The sequence below is a fragment of the Alosa alosa genome, chromosome 23 (genome assembly GCF_017589495.1).
Source record: "Alosa alosa isolate M-15738 ecotype Scorff River chromosome 23, AALO_Geno_1.1, whole genome shotgun sequence".
In the NCBI taxonomy this organism is placed as follows: domain Eukaryota; kingdom Metazoa; phylum Chordata; class Actinopteri; order Clupeiformes; family Clupeidae; genus Alosa; species Alosa alosa.
In genome coordinates, this window is record NC_063211.1 from 9,608,849 (window position 1) to 9,627,418 (window position 18,570).

Genomic DNA, 18,570 nt, shown 5'->3' on the forward strand with positions numbered 1-18,570 from the left:
GTGTGCAATAACAATACAGAAGTTGAATACTTTAAAATTTCTAAAAAAGTATACATTTGTAAAACAAAGCTTTGTATTGGAATCGTTAGTGGAATCGTTAACGTTTGGATGTTTGGACCGATACCTGGAACCGATTCCCAAGCCTAACTATAAGGTAACAATTTATGCAATTCTGAGTCGTTTGACATTTAAGTGATATTGCACACTGTTCTCCTGATACCTACTGTGCAAGTATTTGTGGACATCATGTGATGTAGTTTTGCAACCTGAATACTCGAATATTTAAACGTGTAATCAGTATTGAGGTGATGCAATACACAAGATAAAATTAGTTTAGTAGTGCTTATTGCATTAGATTGTTTTGCAAAAGGAAACAAGCTTGATGAATTATATTTGGTATAATGATGGCCCTTAGTACTGATGGTAATTTTGATACCACAGATGAATAGAGACCCAGTCAGACCAATAGTATGAAAAATGAGGAACAGATTTATTTACAATGATACAAAGGGAGAGACAGCATTACTTCACCTAAAGATCCATCAGCTGCTCTAACTAGACAAGGAAATAGTTAGGGTTTAAGTATCCTTACAGGCTGACGGGAGATGGCGTTGGTCATCCCATATCACATGGACTACACTAAATCAGACTCTGATTAGTGGCAACCTGGCAATCCGGAGCAGATAGCTACTGATGCAGCCATGTAGAACAGTGAAACACTGCAAAGACATAATTTTCCCGCTTATCTCTAAATACAGTCACACACAGATATACACAGGGACAGTACAGATATCATACAGTCATTACATAGAATCTTACTTTTAGTGTCAAAGTGACCCACTAATGAGAAATGCAGAACATTAGACCACATATTGGAATATTGGACATAATGCAGAACATTAAACCATATTGGAATATTGGACATAACGTTCTATTCCAATTTCTCTCTGTAGGTGACATCCACAATGAATGGGCCCTGCTGTACAGCATTGTGTAGAGTAATGTGTCTAAGTGTCGCACGTCTTTTGAGCTGCTTTGTTCTCAACATATTTTATCCAAGCTTCTGACAAACTTCCACAGTTCTTTAGCCACTGTGTTTACTTTCCTTGGACGATCTGCCGCCTCTCTGTCGTCAATGATATTTTCAAACTGATAATTCTCTCAAGACTTTGCATAAATCACATGGAATAAAACATAAGCCTTACCCACGTAGAGGTTATATTTCATATGGATATTGTATATTTCACAGCATTTTCTGATTAGGTTCTGCCATCTCATACATATGTAAAATGGAAGATTTTTCACAAGGACATTTGTGAGAGCCTACTCCCTTATATAATACCTGTGGGTGAGCTAAGCCATCACTGCTCCCCCAACCAGCAGGGCAACACCGGCAGGAGAGGCTCCCCTCGGATTTGGGATTGATGTCAGTTTGAGGCTGGTCCGGAATTTCAATGAACCCCCCCCCATCTCTGACAGGTGGGATTTTCCATTACACTTCCATTACAGCGGTAAACACAGGACACGCAGGCAGCAGCCCGGCCGCGCCGGCAGCATGTGGCGAAGCGCCTTTCATCCACACCGCCACTTGCTTGCAAGCAAGGCACACACATCCAAACACATGAACCAACAATACACACACACACACACACACACACACACACACACACACACGCACACGCACACACACACAGGCACCTTTGTGATGGATGCAAACGCAAGCGACGGGTGCATCCGATACACTATCCCGCACACGCTCCGAGCTCATACTCGTCAGACAGGTCTTTCTGTGCTCATGTCATTGCCATGTGGCACACTGCCATGTCTTGTAACAAGCATGAGATTGGATTCATTAGTAGCATATTACAGCACTAAAAGCTTGTAAATTAACTCAAGTTTGGCCACCATTTCCCAATGATTGGACTGAGTATTGAAAATCTAGAAGAAAAATAGGACAGCTATGTTTCCACATTAAAATGTATCAGTCCCTAAACACCCTTTCCTGAGTTCTATTAAAGGTTCCTTGCAGCCATAGACAGCTCATGGAAGGAACCGTATCAGGTGGGATTTGCTCACACTGAGGTGAGGAATGCAAGAAGCCAAAATAGTTAGGGATTCCTATTTGCACCGGGCTATATACAACTTACACATGGTTTTAAGCCATGGAATATTGAAAAAGTTGCCTCATAATCTGCCTTCTCTCAGTCAAGTCACACATTTCAATTTGCCCACTGGCTGGTTGTTTGCCATCATGAAGACCATAAGGAATACACAGTTCTGAGATGCAGTGATCATTTTGTCTTCAAAGAACAGGGAGTGGGAATATGAACTGCATCAGCAAATGAACTACCTAGAGCGGTAGACAGAGAGAAACAAAACAATTCTTACATAAGACAGAGGAAAAATATGACAGTGTGCTAAAATACTAAATTGTTAATAGATTCTATGGTATCTGGGAGAGACTAAACACGAAAATCAGCTATGTTAAAGAGGAGAAAGGAGAAATGACTCAAGTGCTTATTACAACATCAGTAAAAACAATTTAGCCAATTATTAACCTCCTTCATCTGTTCCCTTTCAGGAAATGACACCCTCCCTCTTTGAGGAGACGCGAGCAGAGTAAGACCATCTGCCAAGGAGATTTAGCGGCCAGCCAGACTGTCACAGCGGAGCCCTGAGACTAGTGGAGACTCCTGCAACAGAATGCCCGCAGAATGACAAAGGTGACTGCTGCAGGGACAGCCGCTCGTATGGGAGCCGAAGAGGTATCCTGCTGGTCTGAGGAGCCCCTTTACCAGAAAGATGTTGTGGCAGCAGGAGGCGTTAAGGAGAAAATCAAGGAGTCATATGACCAGGGCCTGACATTTAGCTGGTCATTTTTTTAATTGGATTAAAGAGTGGCTGCACTTGAGGAAAAAACATGAATCAAGGGGCTCTTGTGACACCACCTAAGTACTGAGTTTAGTGAGGTGCATATGCATACATCAGAATCTGAGAAAAAAGAGAGTGAGAATATTGGGAAAAATGAATAATAAATTACAGTACTTTTCTAGATTTAAAGCATGTAATGCACTTCATTTACAGTTACAATGACAAATAACGAGTAGTTTTACATACTGCACCAATTGCAGTGCTGAAATGTAAAATATTAATAGCATAATAAGCTTCAAATACAGCTTTTAAGCTCTTCTGTCAGAAGGTGAGGATACTTTTCTCTGACATTTTAGTTCATGCTTCATGGGATTTGAGACTAGGAGAGGATAATATCCCACAGCCCTTGAATCCTGTATTGTCCAGGATTCCATTGTTGCCTCACCCAGGAAATCATTTTATCACTCACCCATGTAAGCAGCCCCATCCTTTGTGGACCAGTCAGTCTTTGGTCAGCAGTGATAACCCCTCCGTCAGCGTGATGCACTGCAGGCTTTATTCACAGATATGTTTTCACAGGAAGAAAATAGTATGCCCAGAAGCTTGGCTTGGTAAATCCAACCATATCTAATGATGTATGAATCTGTGCTCCTGCATGCAGACTTTAGAACGGAAACAGTGCCTCAAAATGACACTCCAAACAAGAGAAAACTAAACCACAGTGGGTAATCATGTACATAGACACGGTGACAGCAGAGGAAGTCAGACACAGAGAGACAGAGAGCCACAAATCCAAAAAATATCCCCCACTAGAGTTATGAGCTAATAATACCATCAGAAAAGGGCTCAAAATGAGGATCCTGGGACTGTCTCCATGCAACCGTTGCCAACACAGGATGAAGCACTCAGAGCACTGATAAGCAAAGCACAGAATGAGGGAGCTTCTGAACTCGGCAACAAAACAGAACAGAGAGCAGACCAGAAAGTCTGTCACTGTCTCTCCTGTGCCAGTGTCTACTCTATGCCATGCAGATGCCCTTGCAGATAAAAAAAAAAAAACTTCCCACGCTATAGTACATTCCTTTCCAGTCCATTCACTGAATAGAATCTGAGTCAACTCCAGATTTGAGTGCATGGAAAGGCAGGACCTGAGCAGGTTTAACATCATGGCAAAAGACAGGTGGACACGGAGAGCCACTCACACTCAGTTTGCACGGCACTCACCCCCCTGTAAGATGGCCCAGTGAGGGAGGGCTGCGCACGAGGGATCAGACAGCGCCGGGGTGACTAGGCAGGTGAGTTTGACATGCCGAGGGTGGCTTCCGAGGAGCAGCTGCTCGCAAATACCCCCCCCTCCCCCAGCCTCCGTGAGGTGAATCGGCGAGGCGATGATGAGACTTGGTGGTGTGAAGAAGGAGAACAGCTGGGGCCATTTGAGAATTGACAGTGAAAGTGAGCAGATTAAGTGGCAGGGCTGCCAACGCCGGCGGGTCACTCGGATCAAGCATCTTTGGCCGGCGCCTGAGGTAGTCAAACTGGTCCAGCTGCACAGTCGGCCAGGGCGTCCAAATCAGGGCTTTCAAAGCTTCTGTTCTCCGTAACAGATAATGAACTTCATCATCATTTCAACTGGTCAGCCTCATCATATATTTCCTGTGGCCTCTGTACCCATTACCCAGATAGAATCCTGCCTCAGTAAAGTTTTTCAGAATATGATTTAGTTATGCATGGTGTGAAAATCATATCTTAAGTGGAAGGTCGATCAAAGTCTCCATGAAATCTATTCTGTATAATAATTTGTTGCCACATCAGAGAATTAGAAGACACAGTTGTTGCATATCTAGCTGGATGTATCTGTATGGGTGCTTAAATGGAGAGATAGATAAAGTTCCGCTTTTTTGTCTAGTGCCTAGTGTTTGTCTATACCTCTAATTTATTCTGAGAGAATAGTGTTGTTTTGAGTTCAGAAATGCTTTGGCTTAGAAACACTTATTTAGGCTGGTTGTCTAGAGCTGGAGTGTGCATCTGCAATAGATAAACTGTGTGTTAATTTGAGGTGTGGACGGTTGTCCTTGAGGGAGTCTGTAAATCTGAATAAATTATGCATTCATCCATCTGGATGAATTTTAAATGAATGTAGATATTATCCTACTTTGGAACAAGCACCACCACCATCTTTCCCAGGCTTCGTTTTCAATCAACAGCAGTGTCTTGGATACCTCTCCAAAACGATTGATGATAAAGCAACCATGTGGAGCCCACGTTAAATGAATATTACGTGTCCTGACTATAAAATTGCGATATTGTGCGTTTCGTGGGTCGTTTAATCTGCTGTTGCTTGTACCTTAAACAAAAATGTCAAATTCATGGAATTAACACATGTTGGATGTGACTACTCTCTCTCTCTCTCTCTCTCTCTCTCTCTCTCTCCCTCCCTCTCTCTCTGTCTGTCTCTCTCTCTCTTTCTTTCTTTCTCTCTCTCTCACTCACTTTCTCTCTCTAAGTGCGCGAGGCTGCTGGTTACAAGTGGCGGTGAGGGTTTCGTGAGAGGAGCAGCAACGAGACAGAAGCGTGCTGAGAAGCGACCGAACCTGGTGCACGTACGAGACAGGTGGGAGTAGCCTACTAGCCTACCGGAGAAAAGCCGATTGGGCTTAATACAGTACTTTAGTTTAGGAAACAAAGTCAGCTGGTTTACATCATTTTATGGACAGTCGTTTGTTGTTGTTTCTGAGTCTGTAATTAGTCGAGATATCTTGATGAAAAACGAAAGGCTTAGGCTACTTGTAGTGGACAATTGTTTGACTTGTAACAACAAAGGGGACAAGAAAAAAACATTTTGAAAGGAGATACATCTAAGGCAAACATCCAAAACAGTGTTGTCTAGGCGGCGTCGCCGGGATCAAAACAAGACTGGCATTCGTGTGACAGAAAACGGATCATCGATATATTAAGCTTGATTCACAAAAAATCTTCCAGAGCTGTATATCTTCTGCGCGGGTTTCAGGGAATACGAAGTGTAAGATCAATTCTGTCTCATGTTCTGGGTGTTTGTGTTGATCCTGTGTAATTCATTGAGCCATCTGAACAGCACAGATAAAGTGTTTCTTTAATGTTTCTATTTTAAGAGAAAGTGCTTTGTGTGTCACCGGGGACATGCAATTGATTTTTCGGCGTCCATAAAGCTGAAATACTAGTCTTTGGGCGTTGCAATATTTGTATTCCGGAAGCATCTCTTGTCACTTCTTCTGTTTGATTGCACTCCCTGCTATAACCAAAGACAATCCACTTAACTCTTAGCTGGTGTGTCGGCGTCTCACCAAGAGCACACTGCTCCATTTACTAGAGCAGATATACAGCATATAGCCACAGGCTGGAGAATACTTCTCGATGTTTACTGACTTGAGCCTCCAAGAGGAGTACAGCAAAAAAGTGCTGGTTCACCATCAGCGTGCTATATGAAGATCACCAGCCAGGTGTTGGGTTTCCCGCGCAGAAATGCCAGTGCGTGCTGTGACCTCCAGGTTCATGTACCGCGGACTCTGCACTATCCCCGATATCTTGTCCTATCGGCCCCCCATCAAGCTGCCGGACGATGAGGTAGAAGGTAAGCCAAAGACAACATGTTATGAAATAATGGACCTTATCGTGTATGTCTGACTGGCAGCTGCCATCGATTATTGGGTTAAGGGAGCTTTTATGCGTTTCTCTCAGTTGAAACTTCAGCACCTTGGAGAGCTCTTATGCGCTGTTTGTAGGTGCCGTTCAACCACTTGCTGGCTGAGGTGCATTTTGAATAAAATGTTAACCTACATAATTGACATTTCAAAGCTGCATTGGATATCAATTGCAAAAAAAAATTTTATATAAAGAGGTATATTGCTGATAAATCATTAGTGAAGTTTCTTAGAGAGTAAATTGCAGACACTGGATTGCACGACCGCCAATGTATGCTTATTAGAAACCATGTGGTTCTTGTTTTATAGAAAAGGAAAATCTACATTAATCATAACTTAGTGGAAATACGTCTTGTGCATACCAGATTTATTCAAGCCATAGGCCTATATAACATAACAATCATAATTAATTTGGTTGTTGAAATGAATTAGCCTTTAGAATATCAAATCATGTCATGTCATTTACAATACAACATCTTTAGTCTCAGCAGAAATATTCCCTTGGTGTTAAAGAAATAAAAGCTCTTTGCACATTTACATGCAATCCAGAGCAAGACTCCAGGCAAGTCTGTTTAAGATGAAATGATTAAAGCAAAGTCTAGTGTAGGTTATAGCAGGCAGTTGAATCATTGCGGCAGCTATGAATGGAATGATCCTTGGAAAAAATACCATGTTTTTACAACTTGCAGCTATATGGCATCTTGCAACATGCCATTCATTTCTATTGCTTTGCTTTGAGCTATAATGGTGATCAGTTGTTCAGATAAGAGATCCTGAGCTATATGGTGGTAGTGGAGGAATGACATTTGAAGATTGCCTGTCTTCAAAAAATGGTCCCTTCTTGATTTTGATGAAGCACATGTGGTTTGTGCGGGCTCAGGTGATGAGGGGAAACAGCAAATGGACTGCATTAATATAGCACAGTTTCCACCCTGAAGATACTTCGCAGGTAATGCCTCTCACTCTCCTGCCAAGGGCGAAGCTTACTCACTGGAATCAGACAGGAGTTCGGTGTCTAACTCAAGGACACTTGGACATCAAGCCATGGACTATACTTAAGGTTCTTGAATTGCTGGTTGACCTGTTGGCCTCCTGATCCAGCTACCAAAATTCTAGAAAACAGAATATTTTTGACACGTTTATTTAAGGGTATGTCATTGAATATTCATTTCTGTCGAACATGCATGTAGAATACTTAACTGCACACACACAGGGGTGTGAGTGTGCAGGTGGTAGTATGCAAGGTTTATTTTGGGTCGATCGATTTCAGTGATTCCAGTCTATGTTTCACTCCTTGGAAATGCATGCAGAGTGTGTGTAAGAACACCGTGTGGAACAATACAGCTTAAGGTGTTCCCCAGAGCAGATGGCTAAGTGTTTGCCTGCAGCAAATATACACACTACTTTATGCAAATGTTTCAGTATTACTTTTCTATGCAGGCAATGGCTTTAGTCAAACTTTGAAGTTTATTTTGGGAGAAATGTCCTGTTTTTAGTGCTCTCCACATCTTCACTGCCACAATGAGCCAGAGGCCATTATTGATCTTTTAGTTGTTCTTATAAATACACATTTGTTTTGTTTTTGTTGTGTTTGCTTCAACTAAACAAAGTGATCAATCATTTACCCCCTGCCCTAACACACACACACACACACACACACGCACACACACACACACACACACATTTCCTCTATCTGCTGTGCTTCCTAATAGTCCACAGTCCCTATAGAGCACTCATCCCCCTCGGAAGCCAAGGTCAATCACAATCCTATTCTAATGATTTGAAGCGATCTCCCTCCTCCCGTGCAGTGTAACAGGCATTCTTGATCATAGCAGGATTAAGTTCTGCTGAGATGACACTGCCCTTATCAACAGAAGATGCACCGTTCCAAAAAAGGATTTGTTAGACATCACTGGGAAACACTACAGCTCGCAAGTACTAAATCTGAATGGAACTAAGCTTTGGTAGAAGATAAAGTTTCACATGACCATTTTTCTCTGTATTCACGACATGATTCTTTTTTTTTTTTGTCTAAGAATTTTGCAGTTACACCATACACGCCTAACACAAATGAATCACAAATAAATTGCTCAAGCACATATCTACCTATTAACATACACAGCTTTGAAGTCCAACTCAGGTTCTTGGGATTTACCAAAATTCTCTTCAGGGCCCAAAGAAAAACAGTTGTTTAGGCCCTTATGAACCGTAACTTGTTTACAGAGACATGAATCTATAAAACTCCATTGGATGTATTTCAGTGTCACCACAGTGCCAGTCAATGAAAGTCATTTTTCTGCATGTTTATGGTAATCATCTTACTTAATTATTCAGCTATCTGGCCACTCATGTAATTAACAGATACAGAAATGCTAATAGTTCATGAACCAAGCGTTTGGTAATTATGAATTTAAGTGGGTCCGTGATTAGCAATGTCGGGACATTGTTGCAGAGATGCCATGTCTGGGGGATCTCTATCAATCAAATATGCAAAATATGTCAAGAAAGCAGTGAGTTTTCTCCAACGGCCCCTAAGCTTATTACTGACCTTCACTCACCAGAAAAGAACACAGCACAACAATGCTAAGAAAATAAATTGCTTTAGACAAAGAAGGAGAAAGTGAACTACAGCTCCGCTTGATTTATGAGTCCAGTCCATTATTAGTGCTAAGACATGAATCCATAGTTTGTAAAGTGTTGTGTTAAACCTATTACAGCCCTGGAGTGTCCTCGGCAGGTGACTGATGATACAAAAAACAATTAACCTTAATTACAAAATGTAGATTGACAAGATATTTTTAAATCAATTTATTAGTAGGTGTAACATAAACCATTAAGCTGAAAAACATCTTTATCATTCATCAGTCTAACACTTACGCCTGTAGACTTTTTGATATTTTAATACAATACTGCCAGTATTTTTACACAAACAGACCCTTTTATACTTGTGATGTTGATACTTACAGTAGTTGCATGTGTGCCTTGAATAACAAACACATAACAAAAGTAATTTCAGTGAGATTTGAACTCTGAAGTTTTCCATTTGTGTCGCAAACTCCAGGTACCAGGTTGATGTAAGCCTGTGCTTTTAGTCTACCACTGTCACAAGCCTCTGTTGGTGTTACAATAAAGCATTGTTATGAGTGATCACATTTTGGCAGGGTGAGTTTTTGGGCTTACATGCACTGCATTGCCAGTACACAATTTGAACTGTCTTAATCCATATGAGTACCCTGGAAATCCAGAGTTCACGCGAGAGCACAATGGAATTGTCTCTGCGAGACACTCTGGCAAAGAGCAATGATGCACGTTACTTTTACCCCAACATTCCAGGGAACCAGCTAAACTGATGAAGACAGCGCTGCAACGTTGGAGGACAGTACACATTGGTCGTAGAGTTATCCGATTTTGTCGAAGTCTGAAATCATTCAGAGTAAACATGGTCTAGTGTTCTCCAATTGCGTGCAGTGAGGTTTTTAAATGCATGCTTGTTGCCGCCCCTCGAGTTGGGCCATTACATTGTTCTTTGCCAGACCCTTAATCTTTCTCCCCTGGGGATCAATAAAATATCTATCTATCTATCCATCTATCTAGATTATCAGGGTCTGGATTTTCCAGGCTACCATACAGTATGTGTGTTCCAGTGTGATTTAATCCTCACACGTGTAAAACCTCTAATCAAAACAATACAGAATATGTAGTCTTCCACAAATCACGTTGATTTTCTCATGTCTTTGTTACAAAAGAAGTGCCATAAGTCTTAGACTGAGTGAGCCATTAATGTGACGTGGCATCTCACATCAGTGCTGGTTTGATGTATCGATCTGTCTCTGGGGAGTAGGGCCACTACTCTGATGGAACATCAAACCATTCGATCTTATCCCAGTGATATGTTGGGGACACAAGTCTGGGTGTTTTGACACATAAGATGTTTTAATGATCTGAGAATGTTTTTTTCCCAGTACCCTTTGGTGATGGCATGAGTTTTGACATGAAATGGATCAAAGGGAATGGCGTGCGTGTGTGTGCGTGTGCGTGCGTGTGTGTGTCTCTGCATCTGTGTTAATTAGAACATTTCATGCATTAAGTTTTTCCATTGTGTCATATTTATTCCAGTATACAAATACATTTCAATAACAAAATATGCACGTCATCTTGGATAACCAAAATGTGTTGTATATTTATGAACCTACGGCACTGTGCTGATATGGTAGTGATACAACTGAGACACATAAACATCCATTTTAATCAAATTACTTCAAATGCTTATTAAAGCAAGCAAGCAATTATGACCAGGCCTAATTAAGTTGACTTGAAAAGGCCAATTTATTGCTCATTTAATTCTTTCTCATCTTCCTTCTTAATCTCATTATATGCAACCTCTCCTGGAGAACGGCCCTCTCTGCAGCATCTTGCCTCTGTGTGATTTAGATTGCATCTTGTCTTAAAAAGACCTCCCTGTAAAAGTTTTACCTGCAGTATGTGACGAAATCCCTATAGATCAATAAGCATTACCTTAACATTCAAATGAACAGTTTATAGTTATATGATGTGTGTGTGTGTGTGTGTGTGTGTGTTTTAATAGACAAAATAGAATTACCATATACATATACAAACTGCATGAGTTATAATGTACAAGCACAACTGTTGTTGTCAATCATATCACATTAGAGGTTAAGGTTAAAATAAGTAACCCTTAGCTTGCCAATCTGCCATTAGGATCTATGTGCTGGATTTATAATTTGAATCCATGACATTATTCAAATATTCGGACTCTCCCTTCACCATTCCATGCAGAGATCCGTGAGGCCTTCAAGGTGTTTGACCGTGATGGGAACGGCTTCATCTCCAAGCAGGAGCTGGGCATGGCCATGCGCTCCCTGGGCTACATGCCCAACGAGGTGGAGCTGGAGGTCATCATCCAGCGATTAGACATGGACGGTGAGTCATATCACTTTGCTTTAAACCTCAGCCTCTGCTTTTATATATAATTCATTGTTTGTTACATTTAATTTGTTAAATCACCTTGATGACTAGACCTGATTGCCTGATGCAATGGATACCTTCATGTTTTATTCACCTGTACGCATTCTCCATATAGATTAAGACTGAGATCATCAAATGGTAAAAAATGGAAATAATTTAAGACCACATTACTCTACATTTTAAAAATATCAGATGCCTTACTTTCACTTTACACCACCTGAACCAATAGAAGGCCGCCTACGTGAAAAGATGAGGGAAATATTTCACATTTTCAACTCTGTCTTTGTCCAAATGCATTTGTGTTCTTTTTCTCTGTTTTGTGGTTGCAGGCGATGGTCAGGTTGACTTTGAGGAGTTTGTCACATTGCTAGGGCCAAAGCTGTCAGCGACAACCATGCCAGACAAGTTTCATGGAGCGGACTTTGATTCTGTCTTCTGGAAGGTATACTTTGAAATGTCTTTAATTATGTTTTGATATTTATCTGTCCACAAATCTGTCTTTGTACCAATTCATTGGCCAGTAAGAGCATTGACTGATGGAAAAAAAACTGAACAGCCTTTACAAGACAACATAAGAAAATGTCCTGTAATTCGGTTCAAAATTGGCCATTTTAAGAGAGAGCATCACATTTTATGTGTCCTTTCACATTGATACAGCCATCAATTGGTTTTAATACTACTTTGATCCATCCCTTTTATTTAACAGTTCTATGTGACACGCCCCTATATTTTATTGGATAAAATTGCAGTGGACCAAACTAACCAAAGGTGCTACATTTCCAATAGCTCCTGGCAACACAAAAACATCACAAAGATAAAAAGGTCAAAGGTCAGGCAGTTTGGCTTTCACGCTATTGCATGAATGCATTACCGTCTCCAACACATATTAATAGGAGCAGGTCAAGGATATGACCAGAGGAATGAACATATCAGCCCATCTTCCCAGAGAGCCTAATAGATTCAGTTGTAAATAACAATGTTAGCACCTGTCAACATCAGCGTCGATGTGAATGTTTTAAAAAAACAAAATCCGGTAAGACTGCAATTCCCTTGCCTTATCTCCCCCGACTACCACTAGTGGGTCAGGGACGAAATCATGGCTGACGTGTTCACTGGCAGAACGGGCAGAGGGGGCTGCTACAGGATAACAAGAACAAATGGCAGTGCGGGCTGCAGCTCTTCCTCATCAGGCTCGCCAAAGTGGAGAACAAGCCCACACTTGTGTTAAATTGTGGGACAAGTCGAGCAGACTTTAAAGCAGCCCGAGGTGTGGAATTATGTATGGCCTGTAATGGCACCTCTTTGACCCCCTTGAGAGATAGCACTTGACTATTAACTGTCTGCCACTTCATTTACAGTCCATCTTGTCTTGTGCTATTCCCAGTGCGACATGCAGAAGCTGACAGTGGATGAACTCAAGAGGCTCCTTTATGACACCTTCTGCGATCACCTGACCATGAAAGACATCGAGAACATCATTATGACAGAAGAAAGCCACTTGGACAGCCCAGAGTGTCAAGTGGACATTAACAGTAAGAGATTACCATTTTATAAAACTGTCAAAAGTTTACTGGCCATGGAAAGAGCTTTGAAATGTCTTAGTGATGTGGTTGAGATGGCGATGGTGGTAGTGGTGTGCAGTGTTTGAAATGACTGCTGTTGTGGAGGACCAATATTGAAAATGATTTTCTCAGTGTGGATATGATATCTACTGATTGCCTCATTAAAACTGTTTTTGCCATGTTTTGATTTTCTTTACTCTTCAAAAACCTGTCATGTAGAAACGTTCATTAAAGGAGGGCCCTCTAATGATGGGAAACGTTTGTAGAACCCTTTGAAGATCTGCGTGTGACGTATTTTATTTGTCTAAAGTGGCCATAAAGATGACGTTTATTGTCATTGTTTGCATCTCCTGAGTAACTCAGTAACTGACCTGTAATCTCCTTAATGTTCCTTTTGACAGCGAGCCCCAAACATCAGATGAAACACACGTGCGTGCGGAAAAGCCTGATATGTGCCTTCGCCATTGCGTTCATCATCAGCGTCATGCTCATCGCAGCCAATCAGATGCTCCGCAGGGGGATGAAGTAAGGGCCATCCTCAGAAAAGGAAGAAAATCGATCGGTGCGACCCGATTGGAAAATTGGATGCTTCCTCTTATCCCGTGATACCCTGGTCCAATGACTCAGACACCACCCAAGTAAAAGTCAAAAATATTTATCATCCCAGAACTGCCCTCATGTCCACAGATAATGACTCACCATTCAGAGAAGGCGAAGGCCCTCAAATTGATGTCCACTGATAACAGTCATGAATAATGCATAAATTGCATGTATTAAACAGAAAATAAATGTACGTATATTTATGTGGGTTTTCAAAAACATGTTGTGAAACATGATGTAAGAAGTCAGGGTAGTAGTGAAAACATTAAGTATTTTAGGATGCAGAGGCAATGAGAAAAAAGACAAAAAAATGTTAGTTGTTGTTAAACTTTAGGACACTTATTGTGTATATATCTCATTTAGTACATCCTCTGTATTTATAAATCTTGATTCCAACCATCTTTGTAACACCCTGAACATTTGTGGGTAGATGGAAAACATAAAAAATATTCCTTGAGCTCTGGAGTCACTGAGACATTAATCTGAATTGGCACATTTCTTCTCACTATTTCCAAAGGATGTTAAGCCTTCGATGCGTCTCTGGGAGTAACCCTGGCCAATTCTACAGAGTGTGGACTACTGAGGGTGTAACTGGGCTCTTAGGACCAGACCTCTCCAAAACAAACCTGATCTACAGGGACGAACGAAGAACAATTTCTTTTTTTTTTTTTTTTTTTAAAAAAGAGCATTCAGAAGAATGCAGCTTATGCAGTACATGTCTTCCGAAAACACTCAGAAAATCAGTGTTAGGCATTCTAGCATTCTGGCTTGCTAGAAATCAACACCTGACAAGCAAAAAGTATTGAATGTGAAATCCCAATGTGTACATAAACTGTGCACACACATTATAATAGTATCATTTTATAATTAATTCATATGCATTGTAACTCTCCACATATGAAAAATTGCCCCTCATTTCAACATCGACCATCCACTGTGCTTAATAAGATTATCAGAGAAGATCATCATTTATTCTTAGCTAGAATGAAGAAGTTGTCCTCAAATCAGATCACAGTCTGGTCTTCCATGTTATGTTTTATCATTGTATCATTGTTTGACCTTGTTGAGTTTACCGTGCCATCCTCTAATTGTATTACATCTGCTCAGAGGGAAGACTTCCTGCTGCTGCCGCTGGTAGTGTATTCATGAGCTGTTGAAAGGCTTCTTCAAGTATTTCAAAGTAGAAGGATATGACTCCCTAAACTAAGCAAAGCAAAACAGGAGGATATTACATTTTATAGTCTTTAAGATGTAACAGGTAGGATTAAGTCAAATAAATTACAATGATCCCATCACCCAAAACAGTGCCCATCTAATCCCCTCTGAAAATCTCAACTAAACCCTCTCAATTTACATTTAGTTTAATGCAAAACACACACACACACACACACACACACACACACACACACAATATCAACTGATCAAGAGGGGAGTTTATTAGCTTGCATCTAAATTGTATGCCCTAGTTTTGAGAGATGATCACACATTTCTTGTTTGGAAAGTGCAATATTGCATCTCTTGGTGGTAAATACACACAGAAGTACCCAGCTGTTGCCAAAGTGTTTGTTTTAAATAGTTCATCTCATATTCCCCATAAAGTGCTTAATGAAATATCTAGACCTGATGACAATGTATTCCCCACTGACATGAAGATGAAAGTTTAATTTCTATTAAAAAAAAAAAAAATATAGAATTGTGTAAATGAATAGAAAGTGTTAGCTACCTCAGCTCATTGAGAAGGTGTCATGAAAGTGTCCTATGGGGAATCAACTGGTAATGCACATGAATGCACATGGTGTCTCAAGTAACATGTTGTTAGTCAAGTCGCCCAAATATTTATTGTGCTTACACTTTGGCACATTGCAGGACAAAAAAAAGACTTAGCTAAAATATTTAGCTCCAATTGTTGAAGGTGACCCTGGACTGCTATAATGACTTTCTAGAGGTCCAGATAAGACAGCAAACTAAACTAAGGATTTTTCCAGACTTGTGAGAAGATGTAGTGTGGTGCTGATCGCAGATACTTCCCAAAGTCGACAAGAATATTTAAGATTTAAAGACTAAGGTTTAAATTGTTTGAGGATAAATAATTAAAAGAAGTCCTTGTATTTTTTTAATAATATCTAGAGACCCTGCCATCTGAATGAAGTCTTTAACTGTCACAATTGTAATATGTCTGTGCCTAAATTCACTAGTGCTGTGCTGCTCTTAGTAGCTTGCATGGGAAACTTAATGTGAATTTTAAATGGTAAATGTTAGTTATGTAGTCTTTGGACCAATCATAGCCAGTAAGTCCATCATTGTGGTCAATTTGATAATCGAATCGACGATAATGAGGGATTGTTTCAGTAGCCTAATTATCAACATATGTGTTTGGATTTTCGTCTGTTTTGTTTTGTTTTGATTTCATTAATTTTTGTTATAACATTGGATTCAACATACTGGGCATGTGTATAAATAGTTACAACATGTTTCTGTGCTTATGTCAAACCTACATTTCAATGAACGCTGTCATATTGTTCCAAAATATTTGTACAAGTGAATACATGAGAAAAAGTTATGCAAATTATAATACCATTTGATATATAATGTCATCACACTGTCATTCTATTAATGCAGCATACCCTTAGGCCTATAGGAAGCAGTTACCTATATCTCAAAGCAGTTAGTAGAATTCCATAATGTGAACTAGTTCCTAGTGTCTATAGTAACTTCTCATGTGTGTATCAACAGATAGTGTGATGTATTGAAATGTGAGTTTTAATTCATTTTAATTATGCAATATCTTAATACAATGCAGATTTAAAAGGTTTACCATTGTATTAAAACACTATTTCTGACCCAAGATAGAGGGCATTCCTAAAAATATAATACATTGCTCAAACATACTTTGAGCAAACTTTGTTATCGAGATATAAGGTGACTTGCACATGCATCTGAAATCTGGGGCTACAAACGAACACTGAAAAGTCATGATATATAACTGATAACAATTGGCTTATAGAGACAATAGAGATGATTATTAGTTGGCTTTTTCTAAATGGTAGTGTCAGAATGTTATAAATGTTGTGACTTATATTTTCAGTTGATTTGATTATGAGTATTTTCTAATTTTAATGACATCCTTTTATTTATAAATTGTTTTCTATAAGTACAGTTTTATGTCTTCTTTTGGAATAAAGACTATACAAAGACGTAACAGCAATAACAGGGGAATTATGATGAGAAAGACATTATGCATTTTAATGTTTACCAATACAGAAAATTCTCTGCCTTTTTCACAGCTTTTCACCATATATTTATTGGTACCTGAAGAAATGTTATGGTGAATGACTATATGAATATATTTATGTGTAAAAGCAAATATAGATCACTGTGTAACCCTTTCAATGATGTTTTTGGTGTTGAAAAACAATTATAAAGGTAGTTGATGCATTCATCATGGTGTGTGTCCTGATTGGTTGAATTTGCTTGTCTTGAACCTACGAGCCATCGTGTCTCTCGGCATAATTACGGAGCATCCCCAGTGTTTGTAACACATCGCAAAAAGCAGACAGTAAACACCGAAGCATCTGCTACGTTGGGCCCGCAGAAATCTCTTGTTTACATCCGTTTATCACACACAGAGGCTGACAGTGCTGGCACTCTCAGCTGCACTTCTCACAGGGCTCGCTCTCTCCCTTTCTCTCTTTCTGAGCTGGAGGGTATGGCAGTGCTCCAAGCTGTCTGACGGATATCAGTGCAGACTGGAGAAATGTGGTGAAATGTGAAATGTAGGGCAGGCTCTTTCGAAGATCGCTGCATACTAATGAATTTCAAACTGAATTTGGGCAGCAGATTTGTCTAATGGTCTAGGAGTTGGCCCTACAGCCCAAACATGTATAAGGTCAAGGCCTTGGTGAAAATATAAAATTATATACGTAAAATTAACCTGTCAAAAGGGTTCGAGTGCCTACTGGGAAACAATAAAATGTCCCTAAATGCTCTGGGGCTTTCAATGTAATCTTCCTGTGTGCAACCAACAGCATATAAAATATCCTAAATAAATTAAACTGATTAGATTCTGTACATCCTACCTCCTATAACTACATTTGAAACTCCATCCTGCTTCCCTCTTTGATGCCCTTTATGAATTTATGACTGCAACAATGTAATTTATTTATTATACCACAAAACAACACAGTGTGACATCACAGGTGGTTAATGACTAGGCTGATGGACCCGAGATGATGAAATTCAGAGAAATGTCTAAGAAATCTTTCCATGTCTCCAAAGGTGTGTTTTTTCCTGCGTGTGTGTGAAAGAGAGATTGAGAGAGAAAGCTGATGAGTCACAAAGGCTTGGTGAATGCAAGTGCAGTCTCATGGCTTGCCGTGAAGGACGGAATATTTATCAGCAGTGCGATTCAGCACCCATTAGCGATGCCTTCAGAAATTATTCACAGCCAACGGATAATTGTCAACACCAAGAAAAGGAGAATCCCTAAAAAGCTCATCACAAGTTCAGTAGGGAATATGCTGTTTTCCTCCAGGCCCTGAAACTTAATTTGGATGGTAAATGCTGCTTATTTAATTGCTATACCAGTCTGTGTTCATTTGAATTTTATCTTATTTTCTTTTGGACAGCAAGAGGGCCTTCGAGTGTGTAAAAAGCTATTCATTGCAGGGCGCTATTTCAACAGTGGTAATCACAAAGTCTTTTTTTTCCTGAAAACAGATTATATTTATCTGCCAGATCAATATACTGAACGCATAAGAGCCTCTCAGGGCTCCTCTTGGTGCCTCTGGCGTAGAGCCCTGCCACTCTCTCTCTCTCTCTCTCTGGGCTGTCAGGCTGCCTAGACTAGAGAGCTTTGGGACTTGGCTATACTCTCT

General features: G+C 40.1%; 1 protein-coding gene across 2 annotated transcripts; it reads left to right on the forward strand.

The window, feature by feature from the left end:
• The first annotated feature begins 5,392 nt into the window (after positions 1–5,392).
• On the forward strand, positions 5,393–17,140 carry cabp7b (calcium binding protein 7b). Of its 2 annotated transcripts, XR_007192550.1 has the most exons (6): positions 5,393–6,478; positions 11,346–11,489; positions 11,864–11,976; positions 12,919–13,066; positions 13,498–13,734; positions 14,214–17,140. XR_007192550.1 is itself a non-coding variant. In XM_048235706.1 (5 exons), exons 1-5 carry the CDS (start codon positions 6,370–6,372, stop codon positions 13,623–13,625), a joined length of 642 nt encoding a protein of 213 aa, XP_048091663.1. In that variant the 5' UTR covers positions 5,393–6,369; the 3' UTR covers positions 13,626–17,140. The 2 variants fall into 2 exon arrangements, 1 of the variants encoding a protein (XP_048091663.1); XM_048235706.1 differs by having other exon boundaries at positions 13,498–17,140.
• The last annotated feature ends 1,430 nt before the right edge of the window (positions 17,141–18,570 follow it).

Bases quoted from the DNA above. Each gene is read 5' to 3' on its own strand.
- cabp7b (XM_048235706.1), top strand. From the start codon at position 6,370: ATGCCAGTGCGTGCTGTGACCTCCAGGTTCATGTACCGCGGACTCTGC. The intron at 11,490-11,863 runs GTGAGTCATATC...TTGTGGTTGCAG, and splicing joins CCAGCGATTAGACATGGACG to GCGATGGTCAGGTTGACTTT. The intron at 11,977-12,918 runs GTATACTTTGAA...TGCTATTCCCAG, and splicing joins TTGATTCTGTCTTCTGGAAG to TGCGACATGCAGAAGCTGAC.